Below are 22,923 nucleotides of genomic sequence, written 5' to 3'. Positions count from 1 at the left end.
GCTAATGAATCCTGATACGCCTGCGCTGCCTCCTCCACTCCCACCACACCGGCCCGCGAGTACTCAACACACTCATTATGCATAATGCTAATGGCTTTCTTCCCCCTCCCACACGCGTGATTGGGGCTCAGGACGCCCTTCCCCCGGCACGACGCCCACCAGAAAGCGATGGGTCCAGCTCTGAAGAAGAGGAGCAAGAAGTGGATGGACAGCCCTATCCAACTCCGACGGGGCCCTTCAAAAAAAGGCTCGAAGAGCTCCCTGACGCAACACACTCGAGCAGAAGACCTCCTCACTTCCGACCTGGATTTGAGGTGCCATTATCGGCGCATACCGGCGCCGTTGCCGTTGCTGGAAACTGTGTTTGTACTGCTTCCCATCATATTAGAGTTTATGATTTAGACACTCTGGATTCTCCGATATACGTGTTTGACGTGAAAGATGCAGGTCTACCATCGCCTTTGAAAGACCATCGAGTTACTGCTCTGGCATTTCGACCATCTAGGGATATCGAGGATGAAGGAAGATTCCTTTGGTGCGGTACCAAAGATGGGCACCTGTTTGAATTCGATGCGTGGAGCGGAGTCTTTCGTGGTGCACGTCAAGGAGTTCATCTGGGTGCTTTAACCCATATACTTCGCTATGGTCAATCGATGGTCACAATCTGCGACCAGGGAAAGGCGCTCATATCCTCTGCACTTGAGGATGGCTCTGAGTTTGGTATGACATCTACATCCATTCGATCCCTAAGATTATCGGAGAAACAGGGTTTTGTGAAAATATTCGGGAACCATTTATGGACCGCGAACGGACCGGGAAACAACAATGCTGGTGCTGCGACAGCACTGCGAGGGCCAAGTTTAAGAATATACGATCTAACACCTGGAAACCCAACTCCAAAAACCCTCATTCCATCTGATGCGGTTGGTCAGGTCACAAGTGGTGCCGTCATCCCTAGCCGGCCCGAATACGTATACATTGGGCATGAAGGCGGCTGCGTAACGATCTGGATGCGAGGGGGTGAAAGGAGTTTGGAAGTGACGCCGCAATCGGACGTCCCTGTCCATGTAGGGACAGTGAAGATTGGAACTAGCGATGTCCTAGCACTTGAGGGCGTTCGGACACGATTGTGGGCAGGATTCAGAAACGGCATGATTTTAGCTTATGATGTGGAGCCGATTCCGTGGCGTGTCACAAACACATGGAAAGCTCATGAAGATTGTCCTGTTCTCAAGATCGACGTTGACCCGTTATCGATTGACAAGGTATGTGTCATGCGTTATCATGCCTCGGCGCGGACAAATGTGCCCACCAGTGCGCTCGATTAACCGTCTTTTCCACTGGTCGTAACGAGCGAGTGCGTTTCTGGGATGGTCTTCTGGGAGTTGATTACGTAGGTGAGTATGTGTGGTTGGGGACTTGGGGCCATCTCCTGATGCCATAATCATGATTCAGAAACCGAATTATTAAGACGTGAAGCTCGTTATAGCCTATTCTATGATCTGAAAATCCTCATATGTTCCTGGAACATCGATGCCTCAAGGCCAGATATGCTGACATGCAATGGTGAAAGTGTATCGTTCTTACCAGAAGTTCTTCGATCCGTGGGCGACGGAGCCGATGCTCCAGATATTATAGTCTTTGGGTTCCAAGAAGTCATTGATTTGGAGAGTCGTAAACTAACTGCGAGTGGGTGCGGATGATTCAGCGAACTCGATGCTTTACTAATTGTATGCTCTGCCAGAAACCGTGCTCCTTACCTCTGGAAAGAAGAAAAAGGAAGGAACTCTAGCCGACAAGGTCTCCTCACAGTATCGACTTTGGCTTGATCAGCTTAGTCTCTCAATTCGCACGGCTATGCCCCTTGACTGCCCTTACTCTGTGGTTCACTTTGAAAATATGGTTGGTTTGTTAACGTGTGTGTTCGTGAAACGGTCAGAGCGACATAGGATCAAGAACTCAGCGATAACCACAATGAAACGAGGGCTGGGTGGTCGGTACGGGAACAAGGTAAGCCTCGGGGGTCATAACGAGCCAAATAACATTAATTTTACACGTCAGGGCGCTATTGCCGCTCGCTTTACAATTGATGATTCCTCATTGTGCTTTATCAATTGTCATCTGGCGGCAGGAAAGAGTCATACAAGGCAGCGAAACGCAGACCTCATCGCATTCTGGAGGATAAATCAGTCTTCCCGGCTATTGCTCTAGAAGAAGATGGGTTTGCTTTCGTAGGAGGGGGGGACGGTTCGATGATTCTGGATCATGAAACCTGCTTCGCAAGTTATTTTCCTTTGCATTCCCTTGGTCATTGGGTTCTGACAAATGCGAAAGCTTAGCGGTGACTTGAACTATCGCATCGATCAACGGCGAGAGAACGTCATTGCCAGTATTAAAGCTGGAGAATTGGATTACCTCCTTCAACACGATCAACTCAGTAAGGAGCGGAAAAACAATCCTGCTTTCCGATTACGCTCTTTTCGCGAAGCACCAATCACGTTTCCGCCAACGTACAAATACGACCGACGAAGTGACGAATTTGACACGTCCGAAAAACGACGAGTTCCTGCCTGGTGTGACCGCATACTCTACAGGTGCCGAGACCCTCAGCGTGTGCAATACCTTCATTATCGACGATATGAGGCTAACATATCAGATCATCGACCTATCTCGGGGGGATTCCACATCACTACAAGGCTTGTCCAGCCTGAGTTGCGCGATACGGAGAAACTCATTGTCGAACAAGAGTGGCGGATCCTCGAACAGGAGTTGCTTCGTGAAGCGCATCGGTTCTACTTGAGGGAGATGAGGCTCTAGTTTCCGAGTCCTGTTTCGCCCCAATTCACTCAACGGACAGCGACACTCGACACCCGCGTGCATTGTTTACATCATTGTGCAGCTATGTTGTTGCACTGGTAATACGAGTTTGATCGTCATGGACTGCATTCACAGTTTCAGCGTGCTTCGATGACAAGCATATTTTACACCCAGAAAAATTGTTTGCACTCTCAGCTTTTGGTACTGAGTGACAAGGTCCATGTCAGATTCTGCTGGTTGGTGTCTCCGTCATCTTCGTCGGCATAGAGCTTCACGAGCGGTAGACAACGGAATGGCTCAACTCTACCGTGGACTCTGTCGTTCTGGGACCTAGTGTACGTAGCTTTCCACACATAAGCATAGCATAAACCGTCCGCCTATCCAAACAGCTGCGCATTGGTATGGACGCTAGCATGCTGCGAGCTTTTTATTACAATGGCGCCAAGCCAACACGATAATGATGTTCCAACAAGGGGTGCCGTGCCAACCCGTCACGACCGATCCACTGGCGAAAGTCTTCTGTCCCAGACGTGCTTACTTGATCTAGATTCTATCAATGATGGAAAACTCGCCAAATTGCAACTGACTGGATGCCAGTCGCATTGGTGTTGAATCTGACTTGCGGTATCCAGGGCCCGATTGCAAATGTCCAGAGCTTGTACTAGCAATTTACTTGTTGCGTTAGATGAGTCGGGGATTGGGGGCCTAGGGAATTCTGAATCACCACTAGCAACCAAACTCCAGCCCAGATGTGTCTGCTGGATGCTCGCTACACGATACATCACGGGACACTTGGCCAATGGCCTACTTTGTCTAAGTACTCCGGTATAGCATAGACCGCAGTGGTAAGTAGTATCTATCACTAAAGTGCAAGAACTAAACGACTGAGACAGTTCGAGGATAAGAGCCCCGAGATCCGGTCGTCCTTCCTCTGTCAAAAGAGCCTCGTCGATCTTTAAATCTCCTGTCTCTTTTGCTGCGCCATTTTGGAACACGCCCACTTTCTTGACCGCCTAAATGAACTCGTCTGCGTACCCTTTCCCGCTACGATGCATTTCATCGGGTGCTTAACCCATGAAATACATATGCTGATTTCCGATGCTTCCCCAGCAATGCGGCGAGAGACTTCGTTCTCCCCATAAGGTATTCCCCCAAACAGACCGTCCATGGTGCTTTTGCACCGGTACTCTCTGACACGTGCTCAAGAAGTGAAGCCAGCTCTTGCACTCTAAACCTATGGTCAAGCCGTCTTGGGGGTTGGTGGCAACTCATAAGAACTTTTCTCACAACGCCAACTTCCAAACCAAATATTGTTTTGTTTGACGTTATTGACAATGAGGTAACAGAGTTCGTTCTACGGTGTGAGAATCTCGCTTCTCCGGCAGCATGGGTTTGGAGACCAATATTGTGAGGGCAGAGGATCAAAATTTTTTCCCGTGGGAATCCGCAATGCCACCCCTGTGACCAGAGATGGGTGGCGCTTGCAAGCCATCCAGTTTGGGGAAACCCTCGTAACAAAATACCTGCAAGGTTAGGTATATTTGCAACATATCAGCTCTGGACACCTGAGTAATAAGATTCAAAAAGCCTCAGATGCAAATGTCCTGCACCATCATGTTCTCAATTCGGATGACTCAGAATGTTCACAGCGTTCGGTAATCATGTATATAGCGATGAACCAAGTGGGTGATAGTGGTTGGGTTACCTACCGAGCTCTGGAGTCTATGAGCGCACACGCTGTATTGCGTGTTGGCTCGTTGGTCATGCCGCAACCCCGATTGCGACGGTAAACCAGTGCAAAATTGCAGATTATCATCAGCTTAACCTGAGTACTTGAGGAATCAATGCTTGCGAATACCTGGTGGGTTGTGCAATGGAGTCATACGCGCGAGAACGGATCCTGAGAAAAGTTTAGTCCTTGTTACAACATCCCTTCAGAAGTAATGGTACACGAGAATAAGGAATTGAGCAGGCTTAGATCATGCACTGATGTTGGACACATCGAAGTAGTCAGCGTGGTACACGGGCGGTCAAAATATCGATAGAATGGGCAACAAGCCGGGAGGGGGGTAAGAGCAGTGACATCCTGATATGAGTAAGCGGGCAGGGCGTGTGTGGTCTGGCCACAGGTTACATGAGCTGGCTTCACGTCGTGTACTGGAGGCTGCTCTGTGGTTGGACAAAAGGGTCAGATCTACCTCAGAGCTGGTACAATGCAGACGCACAAGAGTCTGACTTCCACTGGTGGGAGAATGTGGCCTGTCATCCTGGATTACCTGCCGGCTGAGTCTAACAGATGATCGGTTTATCAGTGGAGCCTCGTTCCGATTGCGGATACGGGACGAATGAGATCGCTTCCTAATACACATAACAAAATCAACGTTATTACACCCTCACTGCCATTGGGCCGCCGAACTTGACGAACTTGGCACTGTTGATCCACTTCAACGCCTGCGCGGCGGCTTCCTTTGTCCCCTTTCTATCCTCGCTACCGTCAAGTTTGGATCTGTGCAGGGGGCTTACAGTGAAAATAATGTCAGCTCAGATGACTGTTGATTCGTCAGGATGGACTCACCTTGTGACATGCTCCAGCTTTCTTACAGCACCGCTGTCGGCCACATTGCGGTAAAACGCTCCAGATTGGCCAATAGATCCAACTGTTTCAATTGCAAACTTGGCCACCTACGAGAACAGAAGCGGCTTTGTAGGTGTTTATGAAGTCTCGGTACCCATTACTTACATCAGAGGAATTATGACGAATCAACGGAGTAAGGAGGTTAGAATGCTTGAGTCCACAAGCTGAAGGCGGTCCTCATCTGAGCCTTTGGCAATATTGGCAATAGCCTCCCACGCCAGGCGCCTACACGCCGTGTCTTGTTCCGGCCTAGTAGTGATTGGTCTTCAGTGCCATCTTCAAGAAGGGGGATAAAGGATAGAAGGTACAAACTTTGCCCATTCCAGCAAAATTGTGACAAACTTCTTCACACCGATAACTTCACGACATTGCTCAACGCGACAAGCCTCAACAATGATCCTTAGGGCGCCGCATAGGTTTCGTTATCCTGACTAGTCGTCAGTGTCGTGTGAAGCGCTTCCACCAAATCCTCATCTATCATGGACATCTTGTCGGTGATACTGAGGAAGATGTTGTACAGGATATGAAGAGAGGTCAGTCGTATTGAGCGGACAGCGCTTCTGTAGTTGTTGTCAGATATGCTCTGCGGACTTGACGTCAAATCGCACACGCACCGTGTGTGCTTGTAGACACAAGTCGAAACTGGCGAAAACAAGCACCGTTCTGATCTCATCGACGACCCACGGACTAGATTTTGGACGACATGGAGGATGTCAACTATGGTTTCGGGCTCGTACAGCGAATCCAGCGCAGATGCTAGGCGTTCCCGAATTCGGGGGACATCAAAAATCATCGCCGCATGTTCCTCCGAGCCTTCCGAAAGAGCAAGTAAGTTGAGTATACCAGCCTTGGTTAGCTCATCATCACGCGAACTATTAAGATTAAGGTCAAAACCTATTTCGGCGGGCGGCTCTGAGATACTCACTCCATCATGTCTAAAAACAACCACCCTTGCTTTCGCAACACCAGGCTGTTCCCACATCGTCGAGACAAATAACACACCAGCGGTATGGCGAAGTGCCCGACAGAATGCCCGATACGTTGAAGAACAAGTGGGACAACATTTTCCCTGACTAGGACTGAGACGCCCTGCGGTGTCTTCACTAGTTCTTGCCACTGCGCATCAATAATGCGGCGGAGAGGTTCGTAGGAGTCACTGACACTAGACGTGAGCAAATAAGCACATACAAGAACAAGCCAGCACTTACAAGAACATGTTAACAACCTCAAGTCCCTGACCCGAAGACATTGACAAAGCACATAATGATGGCAGTACGCTGCAGCTCAACGCGAGTCCGACCGGACGGTGGATATCAGACAGATTGAGTTTCTCAAGATAAGACATGATTTTCGAATCGACCAAATTTTGTTTGTAAGCGAGGTCATCACTCTTAGCAAGTGCGATGACAGCGTCTTGCGCGGAGTTTGACAGATAGGGTGCATCGGAACTGTTTCTCATGGGTTAGACTCTTCGACAATTAGAATCTCGAGTTACGCACCTTAAAAATTCGAGTAGAACGCTCGTTTGACGTGTGCGATAGAACGCTCCTTCACCACCCATTACTCTGATGGCTTGAGATGGAGGAAAGAATTAATGTGGTCATTCCGATACATTGGGGTCATGATACCTTTTGAGACGAATAGTTGAGAATTTTCGTGAACGGGGAGCTGTTCGAGAATGAAGCTCAGCAGAATAAAGTCCTGCCCTTCAGTTTGCATCATTTGTGAAAGAGACTCCGAAATCATTGACGTCACGGCTTCATCAGGGTGGCTGGGAAGAGAAATAAGAGATTTACTTGTAGACGGGATTAGGATGGCAAGTACCTGAAGAGTTTAAACAAGGAGCCCAATTCATCGGGTTTCTTAACAAATTCAATGATATTCGGGACCAACACGCATACAAGACGCGTCAAATTGCCATCCCCCACGAGGCGCTCCATGTTGCAGCAGGGAGCAAGAATGCCAGCAGGGAGCAGCTTGTGCTTCTCTGGGCCTTGTGCGATTGACTGCAGGGCAAGACAGGACCCTTTTCTAAGCTGCAGGGAATGGTGGTCAAGAATATTGACGATTGTCGCCAACTTCCCGAGATGACTGAAATGAGAAAACCTAATCAACACAGTAGATATCGGTACGTCCACAAACATACCACAATGCGAGGCCTGTCTTCGGTAAGAAGATCTCTCCAGTGAAGGACACGACATCAGGGAATGCAGTAGTGCTTGAAGTCAGCTGAAGAAGAACGTTCAACAGGTCGACGATAATTTCGTTTGCCCGAATATCTATATTTTCCCCAGTTATCAATTGTCCAAACTCGTCCATGATTGGCTTTCGTATGGCTGGATGCGGATGTCCCAGCAGTTCATACATGACGACATATTCTTTTGAGTCTACTCGATCTGCAGCCAGGCGATGTGATAACATTGCAGAAGCCGCCATGCAGAGCCTCTCGGGCTTCGACTTGAGCCTCGGGAGCAATAGATCCCAGACTAGCCTCCGATGCCTCGGTGTTCCGTTCGCGAGTGCTTTCAGAACTTCTTCTGAAGTTGCTTGCAATCTAGGTGCTCGATTCCTGCGAAGGGACACACGGATCAATCGTTGTGCGGGTAGAAAATAGCATGCTGACATACGATTCGAGTACCTCAAACAGTATGTTTCCACTACCGTTCAAAAGCAAGAAGGAGCCAAGTTTATTCAAAGACATATCCAGCAATATCACCAACTTCTCTGATGGTTTAGCAGTTGTACCAGACAGAAGGTCTGGTACTAATCCAGACTCAATCAACTTCCAATAATGTTTCTCTTCTCCTGTCTCCAATATGGTACGGATTGCAGAATAGGTGCTTGAACTTATGAGGCTGTCGGATGAAAAAAGCAATTTTTGGAGGACGCTGAGCTTCCCGCCCTGGGCAAACGCGATACCAAGAACCGGAAGCAGATTGTTTGATGACAACCGAACGTCCTGTCTGCTATCACCGATAAGCGTCAACAATACCTCAAACACGCCGGTGTCCACAAGCGCCTCCTGAAAATCCTCCAAAGTAGCTATTTCAGCCAATTGCCTCATAGCCTCCGTTCGGATGCCGAGATGAGTGTGCGGTAACAATTCGTAGAGGAGATGTACACTGCGGGCATTGCTCAGATCATTCGCCCATCGCAGATGAAGAGCTTGTTCGATGAAGTTGCATACAACTAAGGGGGAGTGAGAGATAGTGGGCCATATCTGTGCTCTCATCATGTCCGATGAATCATCTCCGCTTGAAAGAATATCGTGCAAAGCAGAGTAGGAAAGCTCCCACACTGGCTCATGCTTGTTGCTGGAGATTGCTAGTTGAGAGATTTTAAGACTGACAAAAGTGCTTTGGCTTACCAAAGCGCAGGAATCAAGAATGTTGAGACCCTCGATTCGTTCAATATGGCATGGGACAAGGCAGGTACCGACTGCTGCAGTAGGCTGAGGACTCCCGGTGATAACGAATCTTGGCTACAAAAGTGTAAAGACTCCTCCAAAAATCCATCTTGAATGAGGCGAACCCTGTCGTCTGGCGTCCCATTCACAGAAATTGACGCGAGTCCGTTGAGGACGGCCATAGATATGGTAGGATCCTGATGCGAGCACATTTTGAGGATGTCAGGAGTGTGGCCTGAACGCCCGATCTCGATGGATGCCACTTCCACACAACGAGCAAGGAATTCGAGGACATCTTTCTCAGGCAGTGGGTCTTGGGACAAGGCTTGTGTAAAAGAGTGTACAAAGCCGGCGCTTATCATGTCCTTCCTCCAGCTGGCATCATCAGCAATCCTAGCGAAGGCATGTCCAAAGATAGGTGCTCGGATCTCATGAGGATATCGGAGTGCCGCAAGTACTTCCCCGAAGTCCCGCATCTGAACCACGTCCAAAGCCAAAACCTCTTTAACAGCCTTCGCTGTGTAAGAGCATTGTTCATCACGAGCCTTCGCGGAACTCGCAAGCAAATGCTTCCGAAGAGGCCCCCTCGTCGCGGGGTCCGAAGATAGAATTGCATCAAGGGCGGTAGTAGCCGACCTCGAAACCGTGGTATTGGTATGGCTAGCAAGGATCAGTCCCAAGGGAAGGCATTACCCAGAAGTCAACTTACTTCAGTAGGACAACCAGCTGAGGCAAGTCGTCAGATACTGCTGTTTGTAAAGCAATCTTGGGGAAGGATGTGCGGCAGAGATTTTCGATGTGAGATTCAATGCGCGAAGTGCCCCCTACAAGGCGACAAACCGAAGAAACCAGATAGAACTGTTTTTCCGATGCATCATCACCCCAGGTCGACACTTTCCCTCCCACGAGCAACGCCCTGTCCTCTGCAGCGACAGAGTTGGAAATCTTTTCGATGGCCTTTGCGGCAGCGGCTCGAACCGAGACATTAGGATGGGTCTCGACAAGACTCCATATCCCACGCAGACCACCATACTGTACAACGGCCAAAGCAATGAGCTCCAAACCTGTACTTCGCACAGTAAAATCAATTATCTCTTTCGTGGGATCCTTGTGTTCGAGGAGACCAAGCACCAATTCGAAGAACCCAGCTCTGACAAGATGCTCGCATAGTTTTCCATCGCCGTTATTGGGTTGTTGATCGTCACGGAGGGCTTTGGCCATGGAAAGAGTCATTGCGTTTCTGATACGAGGCTCAGGATGTTGCAGCAATCCGAATATCGTCTCAAACTCGTGAATCTTGAACAAGTCGAAAGCATAGCATTCGGCAATGGAAATCGCGGCGTACGCCAAGAATGAAGAGGGCTCGACCCCTACCGTTAACACCCTTGACAGTATGGCCGTCCTCAGATGTTGGCGTGAGCCTAGGTCCTCCGAGAAGGATTGGCGAGTGAGATAAAAAGCCTTGGAGGCGACTTTCTCTTCTTCGGCGCTGGGGAGAACACTCCATAAACTGCAACGGAATAGAAAAGCTGACCACTTACGCAAGCATGTTCGCCAAGACTTCTGCATCTCTGAGATGCCCATTTCCTTCCATCCAGATGAAGAATAATTCATCCAGCATATCCAATGTAAACTGAATCGATTGTTCCTCCCCTTTGTAGTGCACTAGCGTTATGTCGTTGAGGGCGGAGGCTAGCCCCGCCTTGGCAAGCTGGATACGACAATTATCTGTCGCGCGCGCTGCATCGAGAAGCGCCACATAGGAAGAAATCCGCACGGACATGTCAGGGTGTGAAACAAGCGATACTAAGTCAGCACTTCCATAGACTTCAGAAGTTTTCAGAGAGCGAGAGTCGGTGAAGTCACCCTTGGACACAGAAATATGCGATCCCACCGCGGGGGTTCTAAGAAGTTCACAACCTATTCGCTTTACCTCGTCATATTGAGGGGAGGTGCAGAGCTCGATTATCTGAGGATGTTGACCGCGCTTGCAAACCCAATTGATCACACCCGGGGAAGCGCGGAAGCGCGTCAGTAGAGCAATGCCTGCTCGCTTTCGCACTTCCTTAGAAGAGGAATTTTTCAGAAGCTCTATGGCAAAAAGGGTATCCCAATTAAAACCATCGCCTTCAGGGTCTGTTGTCCACCTGAGATCAAATGCGCGAGGGAGCACAGACGAAAGTATGGGCTCCCATTCCGGGGAAGGCGCAAGAAGGTTTGGCTCCAATTGCGAGGCAAGGTTATATGCGGCTTGGCCCTCCGAGAAAATAGTGACGCGGAAGCATTCAGTGAGTGAGGATATGAGATCCTTGCTTGCATCTGGGTCTTCCACCCTTAAGAGGTTCAGTAAGGAAGATACGTGCGAAGGATTCGTGGCTGCCGCCACAACGCCCACGAGCGGTATGATTTGACAGATGAAGCTGTACACAGAACCACCCGGGGCGTCAGTGCCCCCTGGCGAATCCGATAGGGCAAAAGCAATGGCCTCGAGCAAACCCGCATCTACGAGACTCTGTCGAACCTCCATACCTTTGCTTGCAGATGCTGCATTGACCGTGGCTTCAATGGCTGCCCCTGTAATCGCTTGGGAGGATGGCGATGGCTTGTTGGAAAATATAAGTTGGACCATGAGAGACGTTGTCTGAACATCCGTCGAGCAGAGAGGGCGGCACAGGCGAGGCAGGTACGTCGTGGTGAGAGTGAGAATATCGGATGGGAGTTTTTCCCTATTTTCAGGCCCCGACTTTCTAGGGAGCAAGAAGCGTTGACACAATCGAGAAAGGAACGATCCCTGTACAACTAGCCTGGCGGAATGTGATCCAGTCGCCGTGATTGTGGAGTTGAGATACGGGGCGACAGCTTGCCGGACCTCTGAAACTTCATGAAGCATGTATTTCGTAACTAGATCATAGTTCTTGTCTTCCAACAGGTCTTTAATCGTGGCCTCCGCCGTCGATTGCAGCAAACTCAGACCAGCAGGGGAATGAATGTGTTCCACCTCCATGGCAAGCTCGTTTCGGATGATTCTACCGGATGGCAGCGAGGACGTGTCGCGGCGGCTCAGCACGCTAGATAGACATATTTTCGCGGCTTCGCTTAAGTCATAAGGCTGATCTTCCTTCAAAAGAGCGACAACCCGCTGACTCTGACCTTTCTCGACGAGTGCCAAGGCGAATGAGGGAGTTTTGAGAAGGGCACGCGCGAACTCCTTCACATCGGCTGATGAAGTCTCCGCGATGATAGGAGGGATAATCGGGAGGAAGTGAGTCTGAAGAATTCCATATTCGATGGTGGGCGAAACACTGTCACCGCCAGAGTTGGTACACTCCAGCAAACTCTTAGCCGCCTGCCTGCGAATCCTAGACGACCCATTGCTATAAGGCAGTAAGATAGATAAGACTAGCTTGAAATCAAATGACTATACTCCGTACCCAAGAAGCTTGAGCACGTCGATAGTTCCATGGGAGGGGTAAGCATCCTCCAGAAAGCCCTCGGACGGAGTTCTACGAAAGATCAGTATGAATGAGTACACGTTGAGGGCCCAACCAACCTTCTTAAACGACGTTCTTTCTCTTTCCGTGCCATATCTTCCCTCGCCCTTAGAAGGGTACTGTGCTGTTGAAGCAGTTCTTGCTTAAATGCATAATTCTCTTTCCGCTGTTGATCCACTTCATGCTGTGAATTTTGAAGCTCCTGTTGAGCAAATTGGAGTGCGAGTTGTTCATTCTGCAGTGCTTGTTGTTGTCGTTGGAGGGTAATTTGTGCTGCGCTCAATTCGCGCTTTTGTTGAGCCATCTGATCCTGTATTTGTTTCACTTGTTGCTGAAACTCTCGTCGCTCCGCTTCCAAGTTGCGTTTCTGTTGTTCCACCGCTGCTTGTTCCATCTGGATAAGGTCGCGATGGTGTTGGTCTCCAGTGCTAAGGGGACGTAGAGTTCCAGAGACGATGAGTGGACATGAACAGAAAATACACCTACTATCGCTTCGCAGACAGTTTCGTAGACATGTTTTATCATTCGTAGATGTTGCCACCAAGGCCGAGCCGAACGCCAACGAGCCTGAGACGGTGTGAACTGAAATGGGATAATGCTATTCAAAACAAAACCGGATAATCCTTCAGATTCGAGGCACAGCCTATGGAAGGGCTGACCTGGCAATGTTGTATCTGTTTCCCCCAATCTCGAACGTAAGGGGGCCCTGGAGGTGCGGTTTGCCAGCTTATCTTCTTTCTAAGCGCCGAGCGCGTGGCTGTGCATCGGTTTGACACCTCGAAATGGGGACTGCCGGCTGCGGACCGGAGTTATTGTCCATGATTGGGCAAGATTGGGAACCAGTGCTTAGTGGTGGAGCGGGCATGACGTGCTTAAGCTGAGAGTCTAGGTAGGACTCCAGCCTCTATGACTTCTTAATTACTGATGATCCCCCCATGTTAATTTACGGGACTCTTTTTTCGGGATCAATGTTAGGCAGGATCCTAGCTTCCAGACCATAATGTTCGAAGGAAAGCGATGTGATATCGTAAAGCGCCAGCTATATTCGTACTGTTGCCAAGCCCTCGGCTCAGGACCTCTGGACCCCGCATCCATCTACCAACAGTTCCCCGCGGCACCATCGATTCCCCTACCTTGTTATGCACCCAAGGCGAGCCGCGATACTAGTACTTACCTGCTCTGGATAACTTTCCATCGAAGTGCAATCGACGGATGGATGCAAAGATTGCTCCCCACTTGCACAACCGGCGCAGGCATGATTTTTCTGTGCCTGCTCATGGGCCTCCACATCCACCGTCGGGAGAGTTGGATCGGTTCTATCAATTCCGGAATCCCCGCAATCAAGAACCCAAATATTGATTAAATGGGACCCTCGACAAGAACTCCCACCTGCAGCGCCTGAAGACGCCAGTGTGAAATGAGCAACAAGCTGGATGAACCCGACAAACCGAAGTTGTCTGGTCGACGGCCCAGAAGCCACAGTAACGGCCAAACTAAGGGAGAGTACATAACAAGAGTAAACTGGGAAATGCGGGTTCAATGCCGTGAGAAGGCCTCCAGTGAGCCCGTTGGCCTTGGCCTCCTTGAGCAATCCAGCATTTCCGAGCGAGAGCGAGTGGGCGAGTGTTTAGTGTGGCGGCCCCATCTCTGGATGTCATCCGAAGTTTAGGCAGTCTAGCTTCTTTCTGATTGACGCTGTCCCAAACTGGAGAACCGCAAGCCGTACTATCAGAATGATCAGTAATGCTGTTCTTGTGTATGTCCTGGGATTCGGAATCATCGAATAAAAGAATCTGAGCAGTGCAAGTTGTGATCTTTATCGAATGAGCCAAAGGCCGATATTGGGGTTCCCAGGGCGCGCGGGGCATTGGGTTGCATGGGGCAAACAACCTGGCGTACAATAAGGACGAGGACCCCTAAAGTAACATGTCCATCATTGTGATCGCTGGAAACCTTGAGCCTGAAATAAGCTTCACGAGATACAGACGACAGTAGAACAGAGCAACCGATTAACGGAGAGTTGGTTCCGGTCCCGAGGTCATCAGTGATCTGAAATATCACAACCAGCAGGAGGATGGATCGTTGACGTCCAGAGGCAGGACTGTCCAAATCTACAACCGAGCCGACTGCAAAGAATTCATTGTTGGAATTATCCCAGTCCCGGGTCTGAGTTTCGTATACTGACAGTTTTGTCACTTCACCTGAGGTGAGACCGGGTTCGAGAGGGTCAACGCGACTCGTTTGCCGCTGCAACAAGGCGTGAGGAGCATGCTGGGTATTGTAAGCTCTTGGAAAAACCGCATGACAAAACACAATAAGAATGAAAGGTTGAGTGGCAATTTTAGGAGTAGCCTCAAAACGTGAAATTATTTCAGTCTGCTAATGACCGTTGAGAATGTCAACCTCAGCGTGGGTTGGATTTAAGTAGGTTGTGATTACCCAAGATGAATTATGTGATTTGCCGGTGGGCCGATTGTGGTTCTGAGAGTGAGGCGTGGAATGAGAATGGATGTGATTTCGGACCTTATTTTTGTTGGAGGCTGTTTGGCCTGGCATGACGGTGGGTACGAGTCTGAGCTGATATGGTGCCCAAGGGCAGTAGGTATCAAACCATCAAAAAATAGGAACACTAGGGCGATGTATAGGGGTAAATAGTGACTACATTAGCTTTAAGAATTACAGGCGTGCAGATATGTGACGATTCTGATTCCACGTTTTTGAGTATGACAGAATTCCATTTCGAGTATTGTGAGTAAAAAATGGAACTTCTCACTGGCCCTCAAGCTTGCGCTTGGTGTGACCGGTTTTATCGGCGTAGAAAGCAACAGCACCATCATCTTCGATGAATTGACACTCGTTGAAAGTTCTCCACAAAGCTCGGAACGTGTTGGTCGAGTCTTGGTTGTAGTCCTCGCCGAGAACTTTCTTCAGGGCTTCGGTGACACGAGGGCCGTTATCTAACGAGAGAAAACCGTTGGCGTGGAAGACTATCCAGTGTACTAGAATGAGTGCTTACAATGAGGAATCGCGGATATCAGATGGTGGGCAACATGATCGTGAGAAACATTGTGGAGGAAAAAGCGTCCGACCCAGCCGAGCAAAGGTCGGTCAACGGTTGTTATCGCTCCGCGCACAAAAGTCCAGGCATCCTTGCGGAAATGAGGCATGGTGGGATCAGTGTGATGAAGCTATACAACAGCAAGAATCAGCATCATTGTTTAAGTAACCGAAGTGTGAGGACGCACATAAGTCAGCATAACGATCCAGTGGTTTGCAAGCAGGTAGGGGATAATATAGTATTTTGTGACAGTGGAAAGGCTGGAGATATTAATCCAATAGCCAACAATCCCGAGCATGGCAATGAGACCGGCATCCGAGAGAAGAATTTCATTGCGCTGCGACTCCTTGAACAAAGCGGAGTTCGGATTGAAGTGCTAGTCGATCAACGTTAACAAAATGGTGATCTCAGCACCGAAGAATCACTTACGTTCGTGCCAGCAGGGTACATCTTATTGCCAAGTGCGTTGTACGCGAAGTACGCCTGCATACCGACGGCCTGCATGAATACGATACGAAGGAATGTGAAGATGGGAGTTTCCTCGAAGATTTCCTTGTAATCATTCCGGGTCATCTGAGTATGAGGCTGGAGTTTGAGGTCGGTGCGGGTTGGGGGAACAAAGTTTTCATCACGCTCCAGAGAACCTGTTGACTTGTGGTGGAGGTGATGGCTTGCCCTCCACGAGAAGTAGGGAACGAGAAGGAATGTGTGAAGCGTGAATCCGACAACATTGTTAACCCAGCCCTTGGAAGAAATGCCCCCATGTCCGGCCTGCACCAAGGGGAATTATATCCATCTGCGCCGACAGGTACGCTCTGGTATCAAACGAACTCACCTCATGACCTAGTGTCCAAATGCCTGCCCAGCATATTCCCTGCCACCACCAGTACGCGGACCACATCGCCCATTTGGCTGCGAACTGAGCATGTTCGCCGTATGACTCGCCCACTGAAGCCGAGAAAGGGTCAATGTATTTCGCTAATTGCTATCAATACGAAGACAAACATATCAGGCGACGATTTGGCCGTGGCAGAGATTATCGCATACTTACATAGAACAGGGTGGCGAACGCGATGTCACGAGCAACGTACGACAACCCCTTCAATGTATCCTTCTCGTATGCATCCTTAGGGATGACCTCGTGGATCTGCTTGAGAGTAATCTCGGGCAGACGGTAGTCGGTGTGCAGACGGCGAGTATATCTGCGGGTTGAGGCATTAAATCCTTCCCGAAAGACTGTGTATGAAAATCTTGGACGTACTCGGGACCGTCGTAGAAAAGCGAGGCAACGTCAAGAGAGGTCATCCCGAAAAGTGCGAGGCAGGGAGAGTATGGAGAGAGTGGATGACTGTGGGTTTGCTGTGGGCTAGACAGTGAACCTGAATCTGGAGTTTAAATAACTTTCCAGAGGTATCAGGTCCGTAATCACAAGGAACAGTGGAATAGAAGCTAATTAAACATGGATCTTACCCAGTTGTAAATTGTGAAAATCACCCGGAGAGAATGAGAATATGTATCATGAATCTGGAGGTGGCGGATTCAGTACAAAGCCCAGTGGTGTTGTAGAACTCAGTCTGCTGAGCCCATTGCACGGCTCGTTGTGGATGCACATGGCGCCCTTCAGAATGGGCAATCTAAAGCTTTGTTGTTGAGTGCCCGGATCCCAGGTGTCTGATATTTGGGAACACGTGAATTCATAATTCCCAATTTAGCAAGCCCCATCTCCATCGGGACGCAATAATTACCTCGGTCAATAACCAGTAGTTGTAGTTTTGACAGTTGTGAGCTGTGGCTCTCCGCACGTCACGGAAGGTCCAGTGCAGATAAACCACAACCACACGATTAATGTGTCACAACGTTGGTATAACATTGGAGGCACTACTACACATGGGTGAGTGCCGGCCATAGTCCAGCTCGAGATAAACTTGGGATTCACTACCCATCCAGCGCCATCCAACTAAGGAACATATCATCGACCCGGTGGACGCGGGTGTAAGCCAAAAAATGCTGAAACTGATAGCTGTAGACATCAATCATCCTTGGATCTTTGGATATGAATTCATAGCTTAGTCCGAAGCCGCACCTCTCGCACATGTAAGCGAACTGGTGAGGGAGGTTTAATTTCACATGCAAAAACCAACTGGAAGGTCAAAGTAGTCTTAACAAGTTCAGCACATTCTGTAAATGGGGCTCATCCTTGTCGCAGGGGTGCTGTCAAAATGCGCAATAAAAAGGGCAGCCAGTTGTTTGGCTGGTAATGCGTCGCCATGTCTAAGAATGTTCGGACACAGGTTTGCGTCAATTGGACCTTAAAGCTACTCCCGAGGGTTGCATGCAACAGTGTTATCCTGCGAGCGTGCTTGTTATTAATAGCCAACAGGCCATGTCCATGATATTGATACAACCAAATAAGGATAATGGAGGTGTTTGAAAATTGCTCTCCGTCCTCTGTCGGAAGGCAGTCCTATCAACTGGTCGACATATAAAAATAAGCTGCCAGAACTCCAACATTGAATGCTCACACAAAATGCAGACAAGCGTCTAAAACATCCCCTTCACCCGAATAGGAGTTCCCAGATAATGATGAGGATATTTGCCAGTATTAAAGGGACTTTCAAGGACAACGTAAGCATCCAAGTGGAAATACAGAACCAATGACATCCATACATCGTAGTAGTGTTCTGACAGCACTTATCAATGCTATCAGTCGAGCTTTGATAGTATCACCCTGAGGGTCTCCAAAGCCTCCTTGATCATATGTAGCTACCGGCTGTTGGACAGTCGACCATCCAACTGTAATTGAAAAGTTGTCATTTGACACGTAGCTTCGGCGCAGAATGACAACACGCACTGGGTGCCAAAAACCGTTCCTCGTTTAGAATCGCAACCGCATTTGTCAACAATAGTGGAACATATATGATCACTCCCCAACCCGTGAACAGGGACATATCGCAAGAGCGCAAAGATGTAGGGTTCGGGGCTGAAATTAAAACGCGAAGACGGCAATTCCCCTGGAGAGGGCCACGTGATAAACACGCCCTCGGGCGTTGCGAACCTTGCAACAAACTCGTGCACCTCACAGAAGTCCATAATTAAGGAGCGTTGAGCTCCGTCGGAAATCTTCCCTTCTAGTGCCCTATGGGATTATATCTAGGCCTTATTAGACTTGCCATTGTCCTTTCAAACGTTTACTGGTCCTTCAAGTCTCTCAAACCTCCACGGCTCAGTAGGCGCGGCGATGCACCTACGGCTCGCGCGATAGCCGCTAGAAAGAGAGAGATAAAAGCGTGCCTGAGCGTATGGATTATATGGGTAAGCCTAGAAGCATCCTACTCATATTCGTTGACCTCTTTCGTTGTGGCAACAGGGCTGTTGGATCCATGCTGAACGAGTGTGCGACAGGTCTATTGGGATTCTGATCCCATTTTACGAGGATATGAAAGCGATATTCTTGAGCGTTTTCTTTTTATGTCGTGCCGCGGTGAGTCGATCAGTCGGCGATTGTCCATACTAGACTAAGGTTTGGGGATCACAGGTCGCGGAACCGATCCTGCTTTATTTCCTACGTCCTCTTATCAAGCCCTACATAGTCACGATTGATTGGAGCCTTGATATTTTTACTTTTTTTGCCGGTCTCATCACCTATCTCCTTTGTCTGCCTTATCGTTATGTGCGGACCTGGATATCACCTCAGATCGAGGACGATTCAAGGGAAACAACTGCACACGAGCACTCTCCTTTGGAAAATGTCCCAAGTAATGCGCGGGGGGTAGCTTCAGGACGCGTAGCTATTAATGCTGCTGAGGAATCGGGTCGTAACACAAGACGGCCTGCCCTTCCAGCGCCAAGCAATGGTTCGCGAATCAGAATCAGATCCAGTCATGCGCTTCCGGTCCCCCAGGCTGTACAGAATATCATTGCTCCTCCAGCAAACCGAATTACTTCTGATGGCGCCGTAGGCACCAGACAGCGGCGTCGAGGTGTCGAAGACGAGGCCGACCACCCCTTTGAGAGAAGGCATGTTGTTGTTCCTCCCGCTCGATCTGCACCCCCAAGACAACCATCCTTCGATAAAAGCTTGCGTAGCCGTCCCAACGTTTTGAGCGCAGTCGAAGATGCAAATGGCCAGGCTCCGCGCGGTGTCCGCCGACCACTACCCCAAACTGAGCTCCCTATTGAACATGCATTGTCCACCCTCAATCCTTATCAACCTCCAACATCTCGGGACCTCTCTCAACCTCTCATCGCGACCCAACACGTGTACCCACCCACCACTTATTCACCCCAGCTCCCGGGGGCATTCCGCCAAGATCTATCGCCATTGCCAGGACCACCACCACCCTTATACCCCCCCAAGACTGCACTTGCGCAACAACCACTGAACAAAGCCGCAATGGGTACAGAAATGAATGTTGCAGAACCCGCAGGCTCATCATCCGCCTTAGCGCAGAAGGCAGCGCCCGTTGCTGTACCCACCGAGCGACGCGAACCCAACCTAGGTCAAAGGCGATCTCAGTACCTTGCCAGCGCTAAGCAGGGACGTTCGAATGGCGCCACGGACGCAGCCATAAAGGACACAGTGCCCAGATCGAGGAAAGCATCTGAAACTGGTACGCAGTCTAAGATCGCACCAAAGAAGCCAACGCAAGATGAGGCCCCTCCTTCTGAGTCCGATGTAGCTCCTGTTCTGCGAAAACGAAACTCTCGTGTTATTTCAACAGTCAAGCCGAGGCCCTTGAGATCGCAGAAATCATCAGCATCCTTAAAGGAGGGGAGAAAGACCTCTGGATACGATTCGATTGCACCGGTGGCGATAAACGGTGCCTCGGAAATCCCATCTGACAACGCAAAGATCGGTGCTGGTAACAATGGTGCGGCTAAAGCATATCATCCTGGCGATCACGTTGTATCAGCTTCTGGTGGAGTAGTTGATGGTCGTGAATCAGCTAAACCCGAGATTATTCTCGAATCCTCTCCCACGTTGTCTGATGATGACAATGCGAGCGTTTCTGCAAAGAAACGCCGTGTGGGTCAGGATGGGGACAAAGTTCAACGCCGAAAAGTGGATGGCGTTTCTTCTGACTCCGACTCTGATGCGAGTGGCTGGGCGGCGTTGACGAACTCAAAACGCCAATGAAGAGACCACGACATGTCCCAAAGCCCATTGTCATTTCGCCTCCTGCCAAACCGCAAAATTCCCCTTCGATCTTCCAAGCAGAAGATTCTACCATTCAATCCACTCCTATTTCCCTTCCCACCATCAGCACATTTCCTTCCCCTAACATGCCCCAATTTGGTTACATGGCGACACGTGCTGATGACCTTCCGAGCGAGCCACTTCGTCGCGGTGAACGAAAAGGTAATGTTCCACCCATCGTGACTACGTCCAAAACTCGCAACATTGCACGCGCCGCCGCTGCTCGTCGTTTTGCTACCACAACTGCTCCGCGTTTGGGTATAGCTGGTGTGGATCCTATAGGAATCACTGGGGCAAGAAACGCCCCCCCTCCACAACCTGAAGGCGGGGGCGCAAGAGGACGATATACGGCGAAATCACGAGGAACACGGACCTAAAAGACGTACTTAGTTATTCTAATATTGCATTGTAGTCTACGCATCAATTGCACCGTTCCATCAATTCAGATAGGATCAAATGTCCTTCTGCCACAACGCTAAATCTGAAAGCATATCTGCTTCCCTCTCACCCTTCCAAATTCGTACGCGCAGAATGGCAGTGGCTTGTTGAGCATTAAGAAGTTAAAGCCAATACGGCGCGTTGCCATCCATGCTTCCCACCGATGAAGCCCCAATCATTAAATAATTACTGTGGAAAGAAATTGTCATCGGGCGTGCCAGTGGCAACTGGGGCTTTCATCTTGCATTGGATCATCCATCTGGTTCCGACCTTGCTGGCCTGAGAAAAATAAAACGAATCGCTCTTCAGCACTCGACCTCCGTATCAGCTATGAAACCTCCGTTCGTGCGAGTAAAGAATTGAGACGACAGCAAGGAGAATCCGATTCCCCATCAAACGTGATGAGGGGGGAAAATTAATGCGTCCTCCCATTACGAAGGAGACGTCGAGCGATTGACTTGCGTGAACCCGTCAACCAAACGGAAGCGTGATCCCCAGAGCAAGTACTGCTAGCTAGTGTACCGACATATCAGCCTCCACGTGAGTCTAAGCATGTGACGGAGAGAAATGGGCGGATCACGTTAATGGAGTGAGGGAGGCCACCCGAAACACACGGGAGCCCACGCTCTCACGCCGATTAAGGTCGAGGGTTCTCGGAACTGGTATGATGCTGGATTGGTCCTTGGAGACTACAATTACAGCCAGGTAATGGCCGTGGGTGAGTGTGCCAAGCTTCTCCGGTTGCATACCAAGGGGAGTGGTAACATTTTCATTACCACCCTCAGTCGCAGCCCAATGGTTGCTATTGGGGGACTTGATCCAAGAGATTTCAATCGGAAATTCTACTCTGATAGAGACAATGGAGACAATAAATTCAGCCAACTCGACGTCACAGTTGGAGAATCAGTTTTATGGCGCCCAGAGTTGTTTTCTTCCAGTCAGTATTCGAGTTGGGCGATGGCTCCGACAAGGGAGGCACATCGGTACCTCAAGGTTCCAGCTAAGCATGGATGCTCGTTCACTTTTGCCGGGTGGCGTGGCTTGCGCTCACTGGGGATCCTCTCAGCTGAACGATCCAAAAAAGGGTGGACATCTCTTCATAGCTCTAGAAGAATGTGTAGACCGAGTAGTCACAGGTTCAAAATGAGATTCTGCTAAATACAGATCTCCATGCGGAAGCCCCGAAGCCCTAGGAACTGGCGAAATCTTGGGGGTTTTAAAGGAAGGAGGAAGCAGGCAGTTGAGAGGCAACCCCGATACACGAAGGTTTGCTTCAGGATGCGAGGGTGAAAAGCCGTTTGTGCCAGACATCTCGCCAGTGCATATGGTCGATGGGAACATCGAAGGGCTGATAACAGAGGGAGACTCGCGGCGCTTACATGGTGTTTCAATAGTGGGCACCTATCGCGGCGAGCTGAATTTGGGCACGTTTAGGCTTTATGTTGAGCATTTTCTTTTGTCGAAGAGGGGAGTGACTCAATAATGTACACTACGAATTAGAAAGATCGAAACTGAAAATGTCAGAGGAAAGGCAAGGGGAAAGAAGCGAGGGAGTTCGCCCGCCTCCTTCTTTCATTTGGTCCAATTCACGGGGATGAGCTGCATGTGCTGGTACGTTGCATTCATATCGCTGGAAATACGAAGAACGTCACCGTGTTGAGGAATGCACCAAGGACCCGTGAGAAAATCCTCTTGTTGTATTCGTGTAGAGGACCCCATGAGCTCGCGATCGTCATCCACAGTGACTCCTGCCAACACCCACCGTCACCCCCCGCATGCTAGCCCGGCAAGCGCTGCACGAAACCGTTCAGCGCCGTCTCCGCGTGCTATAAATTCTCGCACTGGTCGTGTCATCCACGAACAGAGTGTCACTTCTTCTGC

The 22,923-nt window shown here is 49.6% G+C and overlaps 8 protein-coding genes across 8 annotated transcripts; 3 read left to right on the top strand and 5 right to left on the bottom strand.

Annotated features, from left to right (window-relative positions):
• Nucleotides 1–77: 77 nt before the first annotated feature.
• Nucleotides 78–2,817, top strand: EI90DRAFT_3143728 (DNase I-like protein; the record flags this gene model as incomplete). Its single annotated transcript, XM_039065049.1, has 7 exons — nucleotides 78–1,265; nucleotides 1,316–1,397; nucleotides 1,456–1,689; nucleotides 1,745–2,010; nucleotides 2,062–2,116; nucleotides 2,152–2,279; nucleotides 2,335–2,817. 7 exons carry the CDS (start codon nucleotides 78–80, stop codon nucleotides 2,815–2,817), a joined length of 2,436 nt encoding a protein of 811 aa, XP_038922368.1.
• Nucleotides 2,818–5,767: 2,950 nt separating this feature from the next.
• Nucleotides 5,768–7,614, bottom strand: EI90DRAFT_1737459 (uncharacterized protein). The gene is made up of 8 exons (XM_039052101.1): nucleotides 7,599–7,614; nucleotides 7,277–7,530; nucleotides 7,081–7,223; nucleotides 6,952–7,024; nucleotides 6,661–6,900; nucleotides 6,378–6,608; nucleotides 6,067–6,324; nucleotides 5,768–6,012 (listed from the first exon to the last, which is right to left on the bottom strand). The coding sequence occupies exons 2-8, from the start codon at nucleotides 7,390–7,392 to the stop codon at nucleotides 5,853–5,855; spliced, it is 1,221 nt and encodes a 406-aa protein (XP_038922367.1). The 5' UTR covers nucleotides 7,393–7,530; nucleotides 7,599–7,614; the 3' UTR covers nucleotides 5,768–5,852.
• On the bottom strand, nucleotides 7,313–9,448 carry EI90DRAFT_1737564 (armadillo-type protein). The gene is made up of 3 exons (XM_039052102.1): nucleotides 8,820–9,448; nucleotides 8,080–8,766; nucleotides 7,313–8,021 (listed from the first exon to the last, which is right to left on the bottom strand). The coding sequence occupies exons 1-3, from the start codon at nucleotides 9,332–9,334 to the stop codon at nucleotides 7,559–7,561; spliced, it is 1,665 nt and encodes a 554-aa protein (XP_038922366.1). The 5' UTR covers nucleotides 9,335–9,448; the 3' UTR covers nucleotides 7,313–7,558.
• EI90DRAFT_1737569 (uncharacterized protein) lies at nucleotides 9,449–13,143 on the bottom strand. Its single transcript, XM_039052103.1, has 6 exons — nucleotides 13,009–13,143; nucleotides 12,836–12,947; nucleotides 12,409–12,777; nucleotides 12,290–12,361; nucleotides 10,400–12,232; nucleotides 9,449–10,347 (listed from the first exon to the last, which is right to left on the bottom strand). Exons 2-6 carry the CDS (start codon nucleotides 12,862–12,864, stop codon nucleotides 9,564–9,566), a joined length of 3,087 nt encoding a protein of 1,028 aa, XP_038922365.1. The 5' UTR covers nucleotides 12,865–12,947; nucleotides 13,009–13,143; the 3' UTR covers nucleotides 9,449–9,563.
• Nucleotides 13,144–15,118: 1,975 nt separating this feature from the next.
• Nucleotides 15,119–16,712, bottom strand: EI90DRAFT_2905645 (delta-12 fatty acid desaturase; the record flags this gene model as incomplete). Its single annotated transcript, XM_039054215.1, has 7 exons — nucleotides 15,119–15,306; nucleotides 15,366–15,537; nucleotides 15,595–15,783; nucleotides 15,837–16,178; nucleotides 16,243–16,392; nucleotides 16,459–16,609; nucleotides 16,669–16,712. The coding sequence occupies 7 exons, from the start codon at nucleotides 16,710–16,712 to the stop codon at nucleotides 15,119–15,121; spliced, it is 1,236 nt and encodes a 411-aa protein (XP_038922364.1).
• Nucleotides 16,713–17,752: 1,040 nt separating this feature from the next.
• On the bottom strand, nucleotides 17,753–18,650 carry EI90DRAFT_3033958 (Yos1-like protein). The gene is made up of 4 exons (XM_039058489.1): nucleotides 18,259–18,650; nucleotides 18,075–18,200; nucleotides 17,930–18,018; nucleotides 17,753–17,878 (listed from the first exon to the last, which is right to left on the bottom strand). Exons 1-3 carry the CDS (start codon nucleotides 18,353–18,355, stop codon nucleotides 17,963–17,965), a joined length of 279 nt encoding a protein of 92 aa, XP_038922363.1. The 5' UTR covers nucleotides 18,356–18,650; the 3' UTR covers nucleotides 17,753–17,878; nucleotides 17,930–17,962.
• On the top strand, nucleotides 18,546–19,089 carry EI90DRAFT_2881623 (uncharacterized protein; the record flags this gene model as incomplete). Its single annotated transcript, XM_039053926.1, has 3 exons — nucleotides 18,546–18,719; nucleotides 18,775–18,888; nucleotides 18,943–19,089. Coding segments are annotated over 3 exons (435 nt in total), but the record flags the coding sequence as incomplete, so codon positions are not given.
• A 2,390-nt stretch (nucleotides 19,090–21,479) lies between these two features.
• Nucleotides 21,480–22,283, top strand: EI90DRAFT_1736219 (uncharacterized protein). The gene has a single exon (XM_039052099.1). The coding sequence runs from the start codon at nucleotides 21,751–21,753 to the stop codon at nucleotides 22,198–22,200; it is 450 nt and encodes a 149-aa protein (XP_038922361.1). The 5' UTR covers nucleotides 21,480–21,750; the 3' UTR covers nucleotides 22,201–22,283.
• Nucleotides 22,284–22,923: the final 640 nt, after the last annotated feature.

Source organism: Cantharellus anzutake (assembly GCF_015039405.1).
Source record: "Cantharellus anzutake strain C23 chromosome Unknown EI90scaffold_4, whole genome shotgun sequence".
Taxonomy (NCBI): Eukaryota; Fungi; Basidiomycota; class Agaricomycetes; order Cantharellales; family Hydnaceae; genus Cantharellus; species Cantharellus anzutake.
The sequence above is the reverse complement of the archived record's forward strand: the minus strand, read 5'-3'. Positions and strand labels throughout refer to the sequence as shown.

Excerpts from the sequence above, each read along its gene's own strand:
- EI90DRAFT_1737459 (XM_039052101.1), bottom strand. The coding sequence starts at position 7,392 with ATGGAGCGCCTCGTGGGGGATGGCAATTTGACGCGTCTTGTATGCGTG. Across the intron at positions 6,901-6,951 it reads GTTCTACTCGAATTTTTAAG|TTCCGATGCACCCTATCTGT; the intron begins GTGCGTAACTCG and ends CATGAGAAACAG. Across the intron at positions 6,013-6,066 it reads TGTGTCTACAAGCACACACG|AAGCGCTGTCCGCTCAATAC; the intron begins GTGCGTGTGCGA and ends CAACAACTACAG.
- EI90DRAFT_1737564 (XM_039052102.1), bottom strand. The coding sequence starts at position 9,334 with ATGCGGGACTTCGGGGAAGTACTTGCGGCACTCCGATATCCTCATGAG. Across the intron at positions 8,767-8,819 it reads TTCTTGATTCCTGCGCTTTG|CAACAAGCATGAGCCAGTGT; the intron begins GTAAGCCAAAGC and ends AGCAATCTCCAG. Across the intron at positions 8,022-8,079 it reads CTGTTTGAGGTACTCGAATC|GAATCGAGCACCTAGATTGC; the intron begins GTATGTCAGCAT and ends GTCCCTTCGCAG.
- EI90DRAFT_1737569 (XM_039052103.1), bottom strand. The coding sequence starts at position 12,864 with ATGTCTACGAAACTGTCTGCGAAGCGATA. Across the intron at positions 12,362-12,408 it reads AAAGAACGTCGTTTAAGAAG|AACTCCGTCCGAGGGCTTTC; the intron begins GTTGGTTGGGCC and ends GATCTTTCGTAG. Across the intron at positions 10,348-10,399 it reads GTCTTGGCGAACATGCTTGC|CGCCGAAGAAGAGAAAGTCG; the intron begins GTAAGTGGTCAG and ends TGTTCTCCCCAG.
- EI90DRAFT_3033958 (XM_039058489.1), bottom strand. The coding sequence starts at position 18,355 with ATGTCCCTGTTCACGGGTTGGGGAGTGATCATATATGTTCCACTATTG. Across the intron at positions 18,201-18,258 it reads GGAACGGTTTTTGGCACCCA|TTGGATGGTCGACTGTCCAA; the intron begins GTGCGTGTTGTC and ends TTTCAATTACAG. Across the intron at positions 18,019-18,074 it reads TGTCAGAACACTACTACGAT|TCCCTTTAATACTGGCAAAT; the intron begins GTATGGATGTCA and ends TGTCCTTGAAAG.
- EI90DRAFT_1736219 (XM_039052099.1), top strand. The coding sequence starts at position 21,751 with ATGGCCGTGGGTGAGTGTGCCAAGCTTCTCCGGTTGCATACCAAGGGG.